Genomic DNA, 21,449 nt, shown 5'->3' with positions numbered 1-21,449 from the left:
CCTAACAAAAGAATAAAAGGTTTTTTTAATAAAGGGTGCCATAAAACATCTTGCATCTTGAGAGTTAAAGAACCAGCTGGTACCAATAACAATTTACAAAAAATGACTATAACACTACCATGTATGTTTTGTTAACATTATATTACAGGGTGATACCCAACTACCTGTCTGTCTGTCTGTCTGTCTGTCTATCTATACACACACACACACACACACACATATATATATATATATATATATAGTAACAACAGGTTACAAATTTTTTTTTTTATCAGTATAGAGTATCAGTAACCTTCACTATTGTCACCACTGTGTGTTTATAGACCTTCAACATCTTAAATCACACACTCATTAGATCAATTACTGTTCTTATGGAGTTCTGAACACTGATCCTGGCGTTTGTAGCTGGTCACTCGGGCCACAGAGTTTATGGACTACTTATGGTGTTAAAATAAGACGATTTCGCTCTATCCTGACTAATGAGCTGAAAACCGCCGTCAGGAGAAATGTGTCAAGTGTGTGTGTGTGTGTGTTTGGAGGAAGTTCATTCAACCATTTCCAGGAAAATCTGAGGCTTAAGACTGCAGAACTGCAAAGGTTGAGCCGGTTAAATGATCAGACACTACAATTCGGTTTCTGTTCCATTAATATGATAAATATACAGAACTAAAACACACACATACAGGAAACAATACCAAAAGTTTCAAATCCACATTCAGATCTTCTCATTGCATTTCAGTTGAAACTAAAAATGCCATTTGTTGATGTTTAAAGAGGTCAAATCATACCTTTTTTACATGTAAATCTAACAAGTGTCCCCAAAATGTGTGTACCAAGTTCCAACTCAAAGATTACTTATTATACCATGCTGTGTGAACAAAATTACACCATTTGCATGTGTGTCTCTTTAAATGCAAATGAGCTGCTGCTGCCCCCACCCCCTTTTCTAGAAGAGGGCGGAGCCTTTACAGCTTGTGCTTTAGTAACTCTATCAACCAAACAAACAAACAAAACAATCTGGATGAACTTCAGTCACTGATTTGAGATTGTCCGTCAAATACACACAAGGCTCTGTCAACAGCAGACAAAATCAAGTTCACACGATGTTGGTTCTGTCTGTAAACGGAAATAATCACATGTGATTTTTATATTAGGTTGGTAACAGTTTAATGACGATGCTCTTAAAGTAACATTATTTAAATCTAGAAAATTAGGACATACGTTCCCAAATGAAACTCAAGACTACACTATACACTATTCAAGACTATACACTAAAGCAAGCGTATAAAAAAGCAATATAGGACCCACATAAATAATTAACTAATGCCTGTTTTATCATGTGAAGCATATAAAAAGATCGAAAATGTAAGTGTGATCACTTTTGTACACGGATGTCTTTCTAGCTACAGTAGTTTTAATTAATTTGATGTAAACAGTCCCTTTCTGTTAACCTGGTCATGACACTGAAGTTGAACTTTACACAGGCATGATCAGCATGCGGTGTTATCACACTAGACTCATCTTAACACATAAACGTCTTGTGAGCAGTGTGTATTTTAAGGTTTATGCGTAACCTGTTTATGCTTCACTGCAAATTCTTTTTATTTCTTGTCTCCATTATTTTCTCTAGACATCATGCCAGAAATACTGAGCTTAACTTTTAAGCTTTACATGTCTCTCTGCTTTGGTCTAAATCGCTCTGAGAAATACAGAACAATCAGAGAGCAACAGTGCCACCTAGTGAAGCAGTCTTCAAACACAGTTTCTGTTCACCCGGTCACATACAGTACTTGCACAACAATGCAAAAATGCTAATGAAGGCCACTGAGTCTCGAGCTCTGTTTGTTAATATCAATATATTAACATATCTGTATAAAACTCTGCTTTAAAAAATCATAAAGCATCACACACACAAAAACGTACAGTTATAAAGTGTGTTAAGTTGTCTCCAACAAGGCACAAGCATCAGTTCAAGTGTTCATATGACTTTTGATGTTATATTTGTGCTATTTGGAAAGCGCTCACTGCCAAAGCTGCTTTTGTAATGCAGAAATGTTTGGACCGTGTCTTTGGCTGGCAATTCTTTGGATATAAAGTATCGATTCCCAAAAAAATCCTTTATGTTTGTTGTATGGCAGGTATGGCAGTGTGCGTGAAAAACAGGAGTGCAATTTTATTTCCCTTCGAAATCTTTTTCAGTCAATCCCCCTCCATATCTCCACACTGACCTCTCCAGCTCCTAAATCTGCGAATAACCGTTTCCTCCAGACCAGCGATTGCTCGATACGTTGCCTGATTATTGCTGCTATATATCCGAGTCTGGAGAGCTTTCCTCAGTCCCGATGAATTGTGGGCTTATGTCTGTCGTCCCGTATGAATGACTAGGGCTGCACTCATCTGAAGACTCAAACGATGCATCAGGGTTCAACACTTTGGGAAGATAAACCTATGTAAAAGTAAGAAAGAAAGGAAAGTTGGTCATTTTGAAATCGATCAGAATTGAAAACAAGATGTGTGACAGTTTGGGATTTATAAATGTGAAACTTGCCAATCCGGATGAGCTCTCTGAAACTCTATCAGCATCTTCATCTTCTTCTTTAACCTGAATGACACAGATATATATAGTGTGTACACTCAAACATGACATTTGCAGTATGTTCAAACTACTTATTTAAATTTAGCTGAAAGAACACAATTTATTAGTATATTAGGGGACAACTTAATTGTTTTATGTTCAATCTACTTACATTCCTAAAAACTACTAAGTTAACTTATTTCCTTCATGTTGCCCCAACACAAATCGGTGTGGAACCCAGCATTTCTTACAGTGTATAATAACTTTATGCATTTAGCATATGTTTATATGCAAAGTGACATACACTAGCCAAAGGGCCAATAAGGATTAAGTGAAATTAGGGCTGGGCGATATGTCCAAAACGCAATCTCAATAATTAATTTACATATTGAATGATAATGATATATATTCCAATGCTTCCAGATTCAAAAGGGTCCCGCAACAATGACTGAAGCCACAAAAATAAGAGGGTCTATTAAATGGCGTAACATATTTTCAATACAATACAATATTTACTTATAAAGCACATTTAAAAACAACCAAGGTTAACCAAAGTGCTGTACATAGGAGTACTAAAGACAGAGAAGAAAGCAGAACATTTAACAGATAAACGCAATTAAACAGTGATCAATGAGTATTAAAAGCGAGAGAAAATAGATAGGTCTTTAAAACTGACTTAAAGACAGAAATGGAGGGGGAAAGTCTAATGTGAATTGGTAGAGTGTTCCAGAGTTTAGCACCAGCAACAGCAAACGCTTGATCGCCTCGTTTTTTAAGGCATTTTCTTTCAGCTAATAAACTTTCGGTGGCTGAAAATTCGGCACATCCCTAATATCAACACACTTTTAGATTCCCATTGTTGCACATTTCTGCTGTGATTGGCTCTTAGATCAATATAGAGTAAAAAAGTGCAGAGCTTATCATTGTTATTGACATAAATTGTCGCGATTCGATATAATATTGTTTATAGGCACAGCCCTAAGTGAAATATATCATTTAAATTAACTTCATCAGCTAATTTTCCAAGCTATTTAATGTTTTTGTTTAAAGGGATAGTTCACAAAAACAAATTGCTCACTATTTATTCAAACTCAAGTGGTTAAAAACCTGTTTTTTTTATTCTGTTTTATATTCTGTATAAGATATTTTGAAAACAAGCTGAAAACCCTGTAATCATTTACTTTTATAGAAAGAAAAACAAATACTGTGGATGTTAATGGTTACAGGTTTCCAACTTTCTTCAAAATATCTTAACAGAAGAAAGAAACCCATTATTGCTTATGACGTGTAAAGTGTGAGTAAATGATGCCAGAATTGTCCTTTTAGGGTAAACTGTCCCTTAAATACATCATAAAATAACTAACACACTAATAAAAAAACACTCTATAAAACGACAATCTTAAAACGAAATTTAAAAAATATATATAAAGATAAAAACTACAATACAGTATCGGTTCATTAGTTAAATCACAACAATTATAACAAGCATTGTAAAGCCAGAATAGGGTTGCTTACGTTGTAGTTGTGTGGACTGAGATATTTGAAATGTCCAAAGCAGGTGTAACTTATGCAGATAAAGACGGTAATACACAAAACCACTAGCGTAAACAATGAAGTTCCCGTCATGAAGCCTGTGAGGACACAAATTCAACAAATAAATACTTTATTTACAATCTCAGACTCGGTCTTGACCCAAAAGAATTATAAAATAGTTTGAGTTGAAGTGCTACAATCAAACTGCTGTATAATATATGAAAACGTCGAGCATTCACGCTGATGTGTTGCAATACTCTTCTTCGGTTTTGAATTATTTATTTAACACACTTCTTATTGAACACAACACTCACAGCAAATGATTATGTTTTGATGTTACTACCAGGAGATAAACTGATTTATTAATAAAGCCTTGCAATGCATGTAAACTGAGAGAACAGGTTTTTTTTTTTACAAGTGGTGCTCCCTGCAGAGCCACTTGGGCAGAGCTGAGCTCCAGCAAGGGGGAGCTTGAGCTCCAGCTCCTCCATCCTTGCACTTCTTCTACAAGTGATGTCACTGGGGTTAGGGGTGGGGTGGTCGTACGCATTAAAACAGCTTACAGGAGGAGGGGCGAGAGCTCAAGCTCCCCCTCGCTGGAGCTCAAATGGCTCTGCAGCGAGCAGTGTCTCTTTTTATGATGGATCATAAGACTGTTATGATGCATTTAACGGTTAAATCCTTACAGTTAAAGGATGGGTTTAGGGGTATGATGATGATAAAAATTATGTTTCAGGATCAACATAGATGTTAATCCAGAATTGCAGTGTATTGGCATGGATGTAAACTTGCTAAGTGTGAGAATGGAGCTTTCACTGCAGTGTCTATTGTAGTAAAAATTAAAGTGTAACCTGTTTGTATGGATCTGTTGTGGGAGAGTTCTGAAGGAAAATTAGCTACCATTAAATTGGCATAATGTTGATGTCAGGTTTTGCTTGTATTGTACTGATGTACTGATGATGTTTGTCTTTGTTTATATGTACACAATGTAAATGCACTATGTTTATATTTATGTTCTGTTGTTAATTATGTTGATTAATGAATGTATGTTTTTTGACTATTTAAATAATAAAAAGGGGGGAAAAATTGGCATAATGTGTGCACTTTAATCAATAGTGTTAGTGAGTGTTACCTGTCCTGAGCACAGAGAAGAAATAAAGCCAGATCAGACATATGATTGGTGCAGCCATCGCTTGATTGACAGCTCCCAGGTGGACCTGGCGATCGAGGCGGGCGGGCAGGTAAGCGAAGTACAAGTTGTGTTTGTCCACCAGATGTTTCAGCAGCAGATACAGCAGACCTGCAAACATGGCTGATATGTTAATTTAAATGCACACATCCTAATATTGTGTACAAAATGAAAGGAGTCAGACCGAAGGGGACGATGAGAGGACAGACGATGCTGTATGCCATGATGACCGTGAACACACACAGAGTCCATGCATACATCGCTCCGTATTGAAACTCATAGGCCTGATTCTACACAAACACAAGATATCAGCAATACATTTCAGTTAAGTCCATCCAAATATTCTGGTTTATTGTCAACCTAAAGGATGCCAGAAATGTCAGTACTTAATTGAACGATCACAGGCTAATGAATAATTATAACTATGCATTGAGCATTTATATAAAAGTGATTGTGAATAGCTGGACACAAGCAATATATCACAGAGCCAACAGGGTTATTATTTGAGTATATTATTCACTATTATATACTATTATTATATTATTTATAACTATATTCACAGTATGAATAATCCGGATAATTTTCAGACATAACCTATCCTAACCAGAAAGAAGTACAAAATAAAACAAAATAAAACAAAATAAAATTAAATTAAATTAAATTAAATTAAATTAAATTAAATTAAATTAAATTAAATTAAATTAAATTAAATTAAATTAAATTAAATTAAATTAAATTAAATTAAATTAAATTAAAATTAGTACATAGTGGTAAAATAACTTCAAAAATAACCATATTTGACTTACCATGGAAAGATTTCACTAAATATATTAAATTAATCTAAATACCAATAAGTAAACATTATTTAATATCAAACACTTTTAAAATCTACACCATTTAACATATTTTTACGCTTAATTTTTTATACTTTATTTTTATTTATTTATTTAATGAAGAAATAATAATAATAACAACAATAATAATAATAAATATATAAAATATATATATATATATATATATATATATATATATATATATATATATATATATATATATATATATATATATATATATATATATATATATAAAACAATAACTTTGGAACTTAAACAGTTGACTAGTCACATATTTCCTTACAGGTCACATTAACAAATACATATGAAGATCAGTTTACACAATGTAAAGGCATAAGCACAACCCATTTCTCCCAATCCTGCAGGTATTTGTCCATTTGTAGTTTTAATTAAACACTCGTCCTCTCCATATTTACATACAATATTCCCTTACATTTAATTTTGAAAAACAATTTGCATCTCATTTGCTACACTAATTTAAATTCTAGAATTAACTGAAAATTCACAGATGTCTGAATTCCATTAGAATTATTGTGCAGTGCTGGCATCCTCACACAAAGGACTGACTATAGACGTGGACAAAATCTGTTTTATTTTTAGAGTAATCAACAGATTTGACACGGACAGATGCTAGAAAATACACAAATAATATTTCTTGCAAAATGAAAAGTCACAGACTGACCTGTTTAACATATTTCCTCTCAGCAGCTGAACTTGCAAGTGCCAAACGCACAACGTAGAGCAGTAAACCTGGCAACCGCAGCAGCTCCATACCAGAGCCCACCAGAGCTGCCGCGATCACGTAATTCACAAAGAACGCACCCTGATCAGCTAAAAACACACACCTGACACACACATACAAACACAAAAGAGAGGAAATTGGCTTTCAGGGGCAAGTCCTAAAATTATTGTAATTTGGGCAAATAAATGCACATATCTGAAGAAGATACTCACTCAAACCTCAGCTGGCCTTCAGACTGCTTATAAAACAACCAGCGGAAAAACACGTCCAGACTGAGAGGAGAGAGAAAGCATACGAGTCTGTTAACATATTTAATATTAGAACATTTTATTCCCATTTAAAGTTAAACAATAATTCATTTTTTGGTTTCGATGTGTGACTAATCTGACCTAGAGGTCACACGTGGATGCAGTTTTTCAGGTTAACATTAATGATTATTGTTATGGTAAGAAACAATAGGAATGCATGATTTTCAGGGAGGTGAATAACACATTTTCTAACAAAATTGTGACATTTAAAAACTATTTTTAACCTTTTGATTTGATGGTCTTCTTTGTAGGGCTCCACATTTTGTGATTTATTAACATAGTTGTGAATAATTGTGGTATTACGCATTTAATATTATTATTGATATTAAGGATTGCAATGGGGTTAATTACAATGACAAAATAAAATAATATCTTGACAAAATTGACAGATTTTCTTAAGCTCCAGTTTAGCTTAGCTATTTTGAAGGGCTCCACAATTTGTAATAATAATAATAACAACAACAACATGATTATTATTATGATAACAATAAGTAGTAGTAGTGTTAAGGGAAAGAAAGAAAGAAAGAAAGAAAGAAAGAAAGAAAGAAAGAATTCATATGATTTTGTTTTGGTGACATATGAATATCAGTATGACTGAATAACAAACAAAGAAAATCAGTATTAATAGTGTAATACACACTAAAAAACAAAAAGAAATGAAAAGAAAGAAAGAAAGAAAGAAAGAGAGAAAGAAAATAAATAAATAAATAAACATTTACATATTTTTATACACTTAAATTAAATTTCAGGATTTAAAATGGATCTTTTTATGACTTATGAATATCAATATGGCTAAATAATAAAACAGGATATTTTGTATTAATATTGTAAGAAAGAAAGAAAGAAAGAAAGAAAGAAAGAAAGAAAGAGAGAAAGAAAGAAAGAAAGAAAGAAAGAAAGAAAGAAAGAAAGAAAGAAAGAAAGAAAGAAAGAAAGAAAGAAAGAAAGAAAGAAAGAAAGAAAGAAAGAAAGAACATAAATACCTGGTGAGGCCCAGCGAGGGTAAAATCAACACCATGAAGATCAGGAAGGTGTACAGCTTGTACATCATGCTCATATTCTCACTGGACCTATGCACAAACACGCACACTATAGTAAAGCTAACTTGTTTGTGTGTAAGTGACTGTATGTGCTTTGATGGTGCAGGGTTTCTGCAGGTTTCACCAAGTCAAATTTAAGACTTTTAATGATCTTCTTAAGACCACTATGAAGGAAATTTCAGCCATGTAGGGCAAAACGCTTATGGCCAGTGGAAAATATTTTTACTAGCCCCATTAAAATTCAAACACATATTTTTCAAACACATACTTAAATGTTACTGTAAGAAAGAGAATTAAACCAAATAGAGTTAATAAATGTAACTTTGGTTTAACTTTTTTTTAATGGATTGTTGGTTGCACCAATTGAGTAGCTTTACATGGAAACGAAAATTAGGACAAGTTTAAAGTGATTTAAGGCCTACAACACCATATTTCAGTGAATTTACGACATCTTAAGGCTTAAAATGTACTTTTTGAAATGTAAGCCATTTTAAAACTTTCTTAGACCCCGTGGACACCCTGTGGTCTACCTGGTCCAATGAGCTTCTCCCAGTGTAGAGTAATAGACTATAGTGGGCAACAGGGCAGAGAAAGTCCACAGCATCAGAGTGGGGAAGAACTGGCTGATAATGGCGCTCTGAAAAACACAACACACACTTCACACCCCTGCAGTCCATGTGTACACAATAATATACAGTTAAAGTCAGAATTATTAGCCCCCTTGAATGTATTTCCCCCCAATTTCTGTTTAACAGAAAGACATTTTTCTTTCTGCCATTTCTAAACATGATAGTTTTAATAATTCATTTCTAATAACTGATTTCTTTTATCTTTGCCATGATGACAGTAAATAATATTTGACTAGATATTTTTCAGGATACTAGTTTTCAGCTTAAAGTGACATTTAAAGGCTTAACTAGGTTAATTAGGCAAGTCAGGGTAATTGGGAGTCATTGTAGAACAGTGGTTTGTTCTGTAGACAATCGAAAAACAAATAATGTTTAAGGGGGCTAATAATAATAATAATAATAATTAAAATGTAAAGCTGAAATAAACTAAATAAGACTTTCTCCAGAAGATATTATATATGATAGGAAATACTGTGAAATTGTCCTTGCTCCATTAAGCATAATTTGGGAAATATTGGAAAAAAGAAGACTTCAGCTGTATGAGCTGAGTTCAGTCACTTACATTGAGATAGTATATGGGCTTGGTGACATTAAACTTGTCCATGGTGCTGATTATGATGGAGGGTGTTGTGAGGAAGAACAGGAGGAGGAAGAGTGCGGTATTCAGCAGCACACAGCGCAGCAACCAACGCCAGCCCCGGACGGATAAATTCTCCCTGAAAGAGCACAGGATTATGACAAGCAGAAGTGCAAATGGTCAATTCATCTATTAAATGTCATATGCAATACAGACAGATAATGTTGCAAGGTACGTGCTCTGTGAAATCTGTGTTTTATTTTTCCCCATATACTAATTTAACATTTTAATTATAAACAAATAAACGTTGGTAATCAAAGCGCATGTTTAGCTAATTGAATTCATGTAAAAAAATCTGGGAATATTTGACTTTTTTCTCAAATTCAGTTTTATTTTGGCTAAAATGGAAACATAAAAATGTGAAAATGATTAGGAATCTGCACCATGAATGATTTTATTAATGTTAAAACTGAAATATTGTAACTAACTAACTAGTTGACTACTGTAGCAAACCTCTGGTCCACAAAAAAGCATGCATGTATACTATAAAAATAACATTAATAACTTTTTAAAATATGAAAGTGAATTAACACAAGCACACAATTGCATTATTGTTGTTCAGCGAGGCAATTCAGCTCACTCTTCCATGTCTGAATGTGCTTCTAGTACATGAAATTTCATGTACACAGATAACAAAATCACAAGAAAATCTGAACTGAATCTGCAACTCTACATTTAAAGGCATTATATTCATTAGGACATCAGTGACTACTTTTGTTTAATTCACATTCTATTCATTCTGATATTCAACATTTTTGATGTTGCCTCCATAATATACGACAGTTTGACATACTAAAAAACCACTGCATTTGCATTCAAGTTTACATGTTTCTCTCTGTGTTTTCCACATCACAGGATCCTGCGTGTAATGAATGGGACATACCAGTAGATATTGTGCGGATGAGACGCATAATTCACTTTCCATTTCGGCACCCCCAGCTCTGCACTTCTAGTGGACGGCTGAGGCTCCCGGCCACACCCACATTGAATCCCTCTGCTCATTTCTTCTCCAACCACACCCCTGGCTCCGCCTCCGCACTCAAGAGCGTTGAAATCTTTCAGAATACTGTGAGGAAAAACCGACGACAATCAAATGAATCAACAACCAAACTAACTGAGCTAAAGTTTCTTAAATTTAAAAATATTGCTAGAAAAAAAAATGCTCTGATGTTCCTTGACATTTGGAAAATAATCTTATTTATTTAATCTTTTTTATTATTTATCAATTTTTTATTATCTTATTATCATTATTTTCACAAAGATCATTATAAATCATTGTTCCCCAGACTTTGTTTTATTTCGAGAGAGAGAGAGAGAGAGAGAGAGAGAGAGAGAGAGAGAGAGAGAGAGAGAGAGTTACAAATTTATTGCCATATCAGCTTTTCTGGCTCATGGCAAAAAAACACACATTAAATTTACAGCATTTTATAAATATCATATCATATCATATCATATCATATCATATCATATCATCTATCTATATATATATATATTTGGAATCATTTCCTGAAACAGGAAGATTAGTCTGAGCATGAAGCACTTACTAAGTGGCCATATACTCATTTTGCAGAGTGACAAAAGCCATGCCCAGGGGATGCAGCTCTTTCTGCTTCAGTCTCGCTTCCTCTTCGTGTAAAGCAGCTTCTTGAGAGCTGTAAAACTCTATAGCGTCAACCTACACACAACAACCACACATTTATAAAGGGAACTTTTGCTTTAGTGTGTGCGTCTGTTGTTTGAGCATGAAAAAGGTTGCTCCAAAGGGAGTCATTCCAGATATATCAGTAAGCACTGTTTCTGAACTCCCTCAAATGCAGTTCTGAGTTCTCTCACATAAACGTGACGATACTCCAAATTGAAATCATTCTTATCGATGTAGTCGGAGCCTGACATTTGTGTTAGTAGTGCTGTCCTCACAGATCTAACACACTGATACACATGATTTCTTCACCAAAAGTTTACACACATACATACATACATACATATACACATATACACATATATATATATATATATATATATATATATATATATATATATATATATATATATATATATATATATATATATATACACACATACATACATACATACATACATACATACATACATACATACATACATACACATATATATATATATATATATATATATATATATATATATATATATATATATATATATATATATATATATATATATATATATATATATATATATATATATATATATATATATATATATATACATACATACATACATATACACACATATATATATATATACACACACACACACACACAGGCATAACTAACATTATTAGCAAAGCCTGAGGAACAGATCTGTGCAGTTCAGAGACAGCTTAAATCCAGTTACAAAAAAACCTTTGACCAGGACAACACTTTAAAGGGGACCTATTATGCCCCATGAAGTGTCATCTCAAAATACCTGACACATATTTTTAAGTCTTTGAATCTGCTCCTTTTAGGCTTTGATACAAATTGTACCGTTTTGTTGACTGTGCCTTTAAATTCAAATGAGATTGGGCTCTTTTTGAAAAAGAGGGCGGAGCTACAAATGCCAGCATAGTGGCAGATTCAGGACGTAAGTCATACCTGTCAACAATAAAAAATAAGGGATATGCCACCATAATAAGGGATAAACAGTGTCTATTTATCACTATAGAGCGTGTCAGCTGACAGTCATGCACCACTACATGACTACTTTGAGGATTGCATATGAAGGGGAGACGACACCTGTAATGAAAAGGAAAGGGAATCCCACCATAAACAAAGCGAAAGCACAGAACAGACTCACATTTAAGAGCAAGGGGCGGCCCCTGGTGGTTCGGCAATAAGGGTTGCGTATAGGGAGGTTCGGCTCTTTAATGTTTATTTGCCACTCTTCAAAGAAAGACTGAAAATACGGGAGAAATACGGGAAAATACTTTTACGGGATGATAGCAGGATAGAACTGCAAAATACGAGAGAATCCTGGTAAAAACAGGAGGGTTGACAGGTATGACTTAAGTTATCTCTCTTATATCAAGAGTGCTTCTAGATAATATAATTAGGATAGAATTAATTCATTTTCACCAATACAAGATGGATATGTTCACACATTGTTTCTACATAACTGTTTAACTCTCTTATCAAAATGATTTTTGCATAATAGGTCCCCTTTAAAATATTGCTGACAGCCAGTATGAGCTAAAAATGTTAAAATCATAAACAGTTAAATAACTACACATCACACATCATAACTATTATCACAGAATTACATTTATTCATTGCCTCTGTGATTTGAATTGGTTTACATTTGATATATTCAATTTTTTCATATTTATGAATCACAAAGCGTATTAATCCATTTTTTTATTTAGGTTTTTAATAGTTTTTTCTGCCGCTCAGGTGTTATGTAATATGTATTTTTTATTTTCTTGCTGAATGCCAGTGCAACATCATTTTGAAACTGACTGAACTGATTACTTGAAGTTGTACATTCTGGGTGCTTTCGACATAACCACATTTGACAGCTGATGTAAAAAAAAAACAGTTTAACGCAACATGCGGTCTATCTGTGTGTAATGTCAAAATATTTATCAGGAGATTCAAGTGACAAGACTTTAAAACACAAGCAGATGTTTTGTTTGTTGTTGCCAGAGTAACAGAAACACAAGTTGTAAAGTCATCACTCTCTTTGGGAAAAGGAGCTCATTTGCATTAAGAGGCAAACAGTATGACTTTGCTTTGCAAACAGATGAACTAGGAGGTATTTTGAGCTAATACTACACAGACATGTACTACGGACATGCAAGACCTATATTGCATAATGTAATAAAGCATTAAAGCATCAAAAAAAACGTACCTCTTCACACCCCAGACAGCGCTGACAGCAGCAGCACAAGTGGCTGCATGGACGAGGGTTAATAAGCTCGCGTCGTCCCTGTTGCTGCAGTATCTTATTGTAATGCCGCAGGTTCCTTTCAGCCCGTTTTCTGTTCGAAAATATTAGATTATTATACTATAAAAGCACAAAAACGAGAATTCAACTTGTTGTGAAGGAAATATTTCTTATTTTTATTTAGTTCAACTTGATGTACTTAATACTTTAATAACAAAATATGAAACCATACAGAGGATATTTATGTTTTTTTTGGTGACACTTTAGAATAATGGTCCATTAGTTAATGTATTTTATAACATTAAATATAGAATAATTTTATAAATCATTTATTAATGATAGTTTAACATTAATGCATTATTAAAATCCAAAGTTGTGCTTGTTACAATTAGTTATTGCACTGTCAGTTAACTTAATTTCACTTTAATAACATTAACAAACATAAATAAATACCATAATAAATATATTACAAACAGTTTGTTCACATTAGTAAATACATTAACCAATGGAGCCTTATTTTGAAGTGCTACCTATTTCTTTAATAGTAAATGAAAACATAATACTAATTCAAATTGCAATAAAATTACACTGGATCATGCATGTCTTGAGAGAAGGATTTGTTTTTCTATGAATAATATCAGGTTAAATTGTCATTCTCACCTATTTTTGTTTACGTCAATCAGTTTGGAAACATCATAGCACAAGTTAACACTAGTCACGTGACATGAAGGGTACGCCTCCCTGCAAACAAATATCCAATAAAGACATGTTAAGGCATTAAAGTCCTTTATTTCTGTATATTAGAGGCACCAAAAAGAGAACTCCTATTATTTTTATGTCATGAAAAGAGGTGAATATTGATTATTTTCCAAATTATTCGTAAAGACCTCTTAATTAAGTATAATCTACAGTTGAAATCAGAATTTTTTTTCTTTTTTTAATATTTCCCAAATGATGTTTAGCAGAGCAGAGAAATTTTCACAGTATGTCTGATAATATTTTTTCTTCAGGGAGAAAGTCTTATTTGTTTTATTTCGGCTAGAATAAAAGCAGTTTTTAATTTTTTAAACACCATTTTAAGGTCAATATTATTAGCCCCTTAAAGCTATTTTTTTCGATAGTCTACAGAACAAACCATCGTTATACAATAACTTTGCCTAATTACCCAAACCTGCCTAGTTAACCTAATTAACCCAGTTAAGCCTTTAAATGTCACTTTAAGCTGTATAGAAGCGTCTTGAAAAATATCTAATCAATTATTATGTACTGTCATCATGGCAAAGATAAAATAAATCAGTTATTAAAACTACTATGTTTAGAAATGTGCTGAAAAAATTTCTCCGTTAAAACAAAAATTGGGGAAAAAAAATAAACAGGGGGGCTAATAATTCTGACTTCAACTGTATATCTGTAATGTCAACCAATAGGTCTTCTAGTTGGTAAGTAACATTGAAATTCTACTGGAACACCACAAAATAAAACTAAGATTAATTAACACAGAATGCAACAAATAATACAAAGATGTCATAGAAAACAGGTTTGGATGAACAGCTACAAATACAGAAGAGGGAATGAAGTCTCAGAAAAACGCTTCTACTTACACAAAGTGAGTTTTTATACTGTCGTCGGTGGCTGTTCTGGGTAAAGGCCTAACAAACAGGGTTTTTCTGACCTACGGAAACATAAGCCAGAGTTAGACTGACAGTAACCAGCTTGTGTGTACAATAGTACGAAAAAGTGCTTGCCTCCTTTCTGATTTCTTATGTTTTTGCAAGTTTGTTACACTCTAATGTTTCAGATCATCAAACAAACTTAAATATTAGTCAAAAATAACAAGTAAAAATTCTGAAATGAAGGTTTTTATTATTGAAAGAAAACAAAATACAAAACTACATACCCTTCTGTGAAAGTAATAAGTAGATTGAGGGGGGCAAACACTTTTACACACCACTGTATATTAAAGAAAGATGATGATGATGATGATGATGATGATTAATTTTTTTTTAATGCCATGTCAGCAACAAAGGCTATTTTCATGGCAAGAACATTTCATTCATAAATATACAAATAAAAACAACAAACACATAAATTAAATACGATTTTTAGCATTGATACAAGATACACTTTGCTAAAAATGTCCTTATAAGAGTTATTAAAGAAAGAAATAGCAGGATGGCATACAATCTCTCTCTTGGTTCCCTTCATTTTCGAGGTGTAGCGCCTCAGCAGGACCACAGTGACCATAAGATACAGAACTGCAAACACAGTGTGCAGCCAAAGGAGCTTATCACTGAAAATACATCACATAAAATCCAGTTCAAACAGACACACAGAAACAGAACATACAGATATGTGCTCATAGACATGTGCAGTACATACTCATGCTGAAGATTCCCTATTGTGGTCCGTCCAAAACTGTAGGGATCAGTGCCTGGAACACAGTGGACAGTATTAGTTTTTCTTTCTTTAGTAGAGAAGAACACAAGTCTAAGAAAAGGAGCTTGAAAATGTGTCATATGATTGCAGTACATGAGGTTATAAACTACTATCAACCTTTCAATGCCTAGTGAGCTGCTCAGAAACATAGTTTGTTCCATACTATATTTGACAGTATAAATTCCTTTCATTAACTGACTGAGTTGAATTTTTGGATCACAATATATTATATTATATTATATTATATTATATTATATTATATTATATTATATTATATTATATTATATTATATTATATTATATTATATTATATTATATTACATTACATGGTATTATATTATATTACATTGTATTATATTATATTACATTATATTATATTATATTATATTATATTATATTATATTATATTATATTATATTATATTACATTGTATTATATTGTATTATATTATATTATATTATATTATATTATATTATATTATATTATATTATATTATATTATATTACATTGTATTATATTATATTACATTATATTATATTATATTATATTATATTAGATTGTTATATTATATTATATTATATTATATTGTTATATTATATTATATTATATTATATTATATTATATTATATTATATTATATTATATTATATTATATTATATTATATTATATTAGATTGTTATATTATATTATATTATATTATATTATATTATATTATATTATATTATATTATGATTGTTATATTATATTATATTATATTATATTATATTATATTATATTATATTATATTGTTATATTATATTATGTTATATTATATTATATTATATTATATTATATTATATTATATTATATTATATTGTTATATTATATTATATTATATTATATTAGATTGTTATATTATATTATATTATATTATATTACATTATATTATATTATATTATATTATATTATATTATATTATATTATATTATATTATATTATATTATATTATATTAGCATTGAGGAAGCATGCCAAATCATTTCAAATCAGCAATAAAATCAGAAAATTACAGAATCACAAATCAAGCCATGCTTACATTTTTTTCAAGGTTGTCCAGGTACATAATTCATATAAAAAATCTATATTAATAAAAGTATAGCACATATTATTACACATTAAATTTGTAAATAAAGGTACAAATATTATAATTATTATTATTAATATTGTATGTAAAAATAAATTTAAAAAGTGATGAAAATCTGACGATAACAACAACATAAATTATGTTTAAATATCCCCTCGATTACTGAATAAGAGAAAATAAGCAATAATTAAACAAATATTGTTCTTACTTCTAGGAAACTTTAATATCAAAAAAATCTTTTTAAACCAGGGCTTCTCAGCCTTTTCACTTCGGGGCCCACTTCCGATCAATTTTTGAAGGCACATCTGTCTGAGCTTCTGTTTTAAACTGAACTGACTGAATATTATAAACGATTAAATCTATTACCGGTACTATTCAGAAATATACAGACAAATGTAAAACACAGTAAAACACCGTAAATCTGTTGAAATGCGACGACCTGATGGCGGTTCAGTTTGCAGCTGGATATTATAGGGAGATTGCTCCGCCAGAGCGCGTCTGAAGCTCATATGCAAGTTTATTTTACATTCTATGAGAGAAACACCATTGAGCCTCACTAGATCCTCCTGTATGGCCGCGCATCCCGTTATAAAATATTTACAGGACATTAATTTGGACAACTATGCGGATATATTAAATAGTTCACACAAAAAATACACAAAGAGATACTTTCACTTTCACTTCACGCATAGTTCATGAATGAATAGACTGACGTGTACTAGTTGCAGACGCGATCATGAGGCTGTTTTTGTTTGAAGTAATCAATCAGAGAACAGGAGAAACCCCACCAGGATATAGGAACATGTGTGAATGTGTATGTGTCTGTGTGCGTCTGATACTTAGTAGCTCCCCGGACAGATTGACTGGCAGGATGATGGACACAGACAGCACACAGATGATCAAGAGCAGAGTGACCAGATGCTTCTGAAAGGACAGATAATGTACTGCGTCCACACCACATCTCTCCTGCACCAAAGTCTCACTAAACACACAAAACACACAGAGCACTTTCACTTCCCCATTTATTTTATGAACTCTTTCTTGTGATGCCTTCCGTATTTGTGGTCAGGAGAACATTAAAATAACAACAGGCAAATGCTGTATGATTGTTTTTGAGTGTCACTTACTCCATATTGACAATAAACGTGAGCCAGGAGCAACAACCCTACAGGAGAGAGAGAGTTTAAAAGTCACGAAAATCAATAATATGTATAAGTAAATATTATAAATAATATGCCAGATAAAATACATAAATATTAAATAATAATAATAATAATAATAATAATAATAATAATAATAATTATTATTATTATTATTATTATTATTATTATTATTATTATTATTATTATTATTATTATTATATGCAAGATAAAGTTTACTGTTGAGTAAAAAAAAATGTAAAATTTTGGAAGGATTCACATTTAAAAAGTCTCTCCAGATATAAATCATTGTCTGATAACATTTAAATAAGGGTATTGCACATGTTTAATAGTTTAATTTCTGTTGCAATATTGACATTTTAAGGGCTCTTCTCAACCCTACAGGAGAGTAGAAAAATGTTTTATTGATTTAATTATTAAATTATGTTATTACTGATGTCACAATGAATATAATTAAGAGTTTTACCCTCACCTTCTCATATTCAGGCTCCTCAACAGACATGGATGACGTCAATCTACTGTAACGCCGCTTTCTTCCATCGCCAAACCTGCAAAAACCAATATAATATAATATAATATGATATAATATAATATGATATAATATAATATATTACAATACAATATAACAAATAATCTAATCTAATCTAATATATAATATAACATAATACAATATAACATATAATCTAATCTATTCTAATCTAATAAAATATAAAATAATATAATACAATACAATATAACAAATAATCTAATATAATCTAATATAATCTAATATAATCTAATATAATATAATCTAATATAATCTAATATAATATAATATAATATAATATAATATAATATAATATAATATAATATAATATAATATAATATAATATAATATAATATAATATAATATAGTCTAATCTAATCTAATCTAATATACTATAATATAATATAATATAATATAATATAATATAATATAATACAATATAACATATAATCTAATATAATATAACATAATACAATATAACATATAATATAATCTAATATAATCTAATATAATATAATATAATATAATATATTATAATATAATATAATATAATATAGTCTAATCTAATCTAATATAATATAGTCTACTCTAATCTAATCTAATCTAATCTAATCTAATATAATCTAATATAATCTAATATAATCTAATATAATCTAATATAATATAATATAATATAATATAATATAATATAATATAATATAATATAATATAATATAATATAGTCTAATCTAATATAATCTAATATAATCTAATATAATCTAATATAATATAATATAATATAATACAATATAATACAATACAACACAATATAATATAAGCTGCTCATTTTATGTAATGTTTTTGAATCAGCACTACTGGCCATCACATACACATCAGTCTCCGCAACAAGAGCGAGTCTCCCATGATCCCACAGTTTCCTTCTGATCAGAGTGAAGACCAATAGCAGCAACTGCAGGGAGATACACTGGTATCATCAGCCAATCAAATCAAACCATTGAAAAACATCAGATGCATTTGAGATTTAGTTTTTGTGCATTGACCAGAACAGAACAGAAAACAGTGTAGAGGGAAAGTCTTTGGTCTCATTAGAGTCTGAGAACAGGGAATGTTTCAATAAAACTCAAAGAGACTAAATGTTATAAAGTGAAATTAGTTTAGTCATTTATGAAAGACATCCAGCATGCATGATAGATTATTTGTGTTTATGGTTTAGCACTAGGCATGAGCCGGTTTATGATTCTGAGGGTACGATAATCTTGGATAAAAATATCACAGTTTCACAGTATTGTGATTATTGGTCTAAAATATGTTATTTTATTAAATGTCTGGCTAAAAACACAACAACTTTTCCCCCATTGAACACAATATTTTTAACTCTAAGAAACATTTAAAATATTTAGGAGCAGAAAACACGTCAGGCTAAATAATTCAAATAAATCATTGACTTCTGCTGTCTTCATTAGTTTCAAAAACACAGATTCCTTGTAAAGGAATTTTTGGAGATCTTTCTTTTCTTTGGATAAGCCACTGTATTGGTTGCGTAAGCAAGTAATTAAGTAATGTGTATTTATATAGCGCATTTATAATGTATGGCCATACACCCAAAGCACTTCACAATCCTGAGGGAGTTTCTCCACACTACCACCAGTGTGCAGCATCCACTTGGATGATGGGACGGCAGCCACAGGACAACGGCGCCAGTGCGCTCACCACACACAAGCTATAGATGGAGTGCAGAGACAGTAATAGAGCAAATTCAGTGGATGGGGTTGGTTGGGAGGGCATGATGGAGGGAATTTGGCTAGGACACCGGGGTTAGACCCCTACTCAATGACCACAGAGAGTCAAGACCTCGGTTTTACGTTTCATTCAAAAGACGGCGCTCACTGACAGTATAGTGTCTCCATCACTTTACTCGTGCACTAGGTTGAGTGCCCCCTGCTGGCCTCACTAACACCACTTCCAAAAGCAGCCTAGTTTTCCCATGCTTTGCTTCAATAGCCGCATTTCCACTATCGGGCCAGTGCGAGCCAGGGCTTTAATCGGGCCAGGCCGGGCCAGTAGCCCGGGATGTTGAGAAATGAGGCCGAAATCATGTCGCGTTTCCACTGTCGGGCTAGTTGCTCGCAGCGCGTCACGCAAACACCGCCCCCAGAACGTCCCCCGAATCAAACGTCACACAACCCGTCACACAACCCGCCCACTTCAGCGGGAACAAAAAACTCAAATTATAACCACAAACACAACCTGGCATCACTACGAGAGCTGGAAGATGGAGTACACCGAAGCGATTGCTTTTTTACTGTTTGTGGTCTGTTGGTGTAAGGCCAGACAGCGATCCCTGGATAAGGACATTCGAGTTCGGCGGCATTTACTTTTTTCTTCTTCTTAGTGAGTTGATCAAGCGCGATAGCAAAACAAATGTAAGGGAAGAAAGCATCTTGTCTCCTCTTTACCTGACAGGAAAACTCCGCCTTTGTACGTAACCCCGCCCCGAAGCCCCAGTTGGCCCTCCTTGGCCCAAGGTATTCGGCGGGCCGAAAAAGGCCGGACGCTGACCCCAAGGAAGCCCCGCTTTGGCCCGATTACGCCCCGGAAGTGATAGTGGAAACGCGACTGGCCTTGGCTCGCTCGCTTTAGGTGCGATAGTGGAAACGCGGCTAATGAGTAACCGGTCTTGGGCTGCAGGGTGGTATGGCTGTGGCTGTGGTTTGCTGAATCATGGGCTGACCAGTAGCTTTTGATGTAGATGGTCCTTTGCTGTTGGAGACACTGTTGCACTAAACTAAATCAAATA

The 21,449-nt window shown here is 32.4% G+C and overlaps 1 protein-coding gene across 1 annotated transcript in view; it reads right to left on the bottom strand.

Annotated features, from left to right (window-relative positions):
- Nucleotides 1-236: 236 nt before the first annotated feature.
- The window catches only part of tmem63a (transmembrane protein 63A), a 25,035-nt gene continuing 3,822 nt past the window's right edge, over nucleotides 237-21,449 (bottom strand). Inside the window, exons 3-23 of the mRNA XM_056456083.1 lie at nucleotides 19,522-19,601; nucleotides 18,599-18,674; nucleotides 18,094-18,131; nucleotides 17,806-17,948; nucleotides 15,790-15,841; nucleotides 15,592-15,700; nucleotides 15,012-15,082; nucleotides 14,071-14,151; nucleotides 13,375-13,504; nucleotides 11,052-11,182; nucleotides 10,391-10,573; nucleotides 9,433-9,586; nucleotides 8,772-8,878; nucleotides 8,185-8,271; nucleotides 7,106-7,165; nucleotides 6,834-6,996; nucleotides 5,482-5,587; nucleotides 5,241-5,408; nucleotides 4,091-4,206; nucleotides 2,549-2,602; nucleotides 237-2,446 (exon numbers count right to left, since the gene is read on the bottom strand). Of these exons, the coding sequence (XP_056312058.1) occupies nucleotides 2,306-2,446; nucleotides 2,549-2,602; nucleotides 4,091-4,206; nucleotides 5,241-5,408; nucleotides 5,482-5,587; nucleotides 6,834-6,996; nucleotides 7,106-7,165; nucleotides 8,185-8,271; nucleotides 8,772-8,878; nucleotides 9,433-9,586; nucleotides 10,391-10,573; nucleotides 11,052-11,182; nucleotides 13,375-13,504; nucleotides 14,071-14,151; nucleotides 15,012-15,082; nucleotides 15,592-15,700; nucleotides 15,790-15,841; nucleotides 17,806-17,948; nucleotides 18,094-18,131; nucleotides 18,599-18,674; nucleotides 19,522-19,601 (2,250 nt within the window). The 3' untranslated portion in view covers nucleotides 237-2,305. The remainder of the gene's footprint in view (nucleotides 2,447-2,548; nucleotides 2,603-4,090; nucleotides 4,207-5,240; nucleotides 5,409-5,481; nucleotides 5,588-6,833; nucleotides 6,997-7,105; nucleotides 7,166-8,184; nucleotides 8,272-8,771; nucleotides 8,879-9,432; nucleotides 9,587-10,390; nucleotides 10,574-11,051; nucleotides 11,183-13,374; nucleotides 13,505-14,070; nucleotides 14,152-15,011; nucleotides 15,083-15,591; nucleotides 15,701-15,789; nucleotides 15,842-17,805; nucleotides 17,949-18,093; nucleotides 18,132-18,598; nucleotides 18,675-19,521; nucleotides 19,602-21,449) is intronic.

This window comes from Danio aesculapii, chromosome 4, assembly GCF_903798145.1.
Source record: "Danio aesculapii chromosome 4, fDanAes4.1, whole genome shotgun sequence".
NCBI classification, from domain to species: Eukaryota; Metazoa; Chordata; class Actinopteri; order Cypriniformes; family Danionidae; genus Danio; species Danio aesculapii.
The sequence above is the reverse complement of the archived record's forward strand: the minus strand, read 5'-3'. Positions and strand labels throughout refer to the sequence as shown.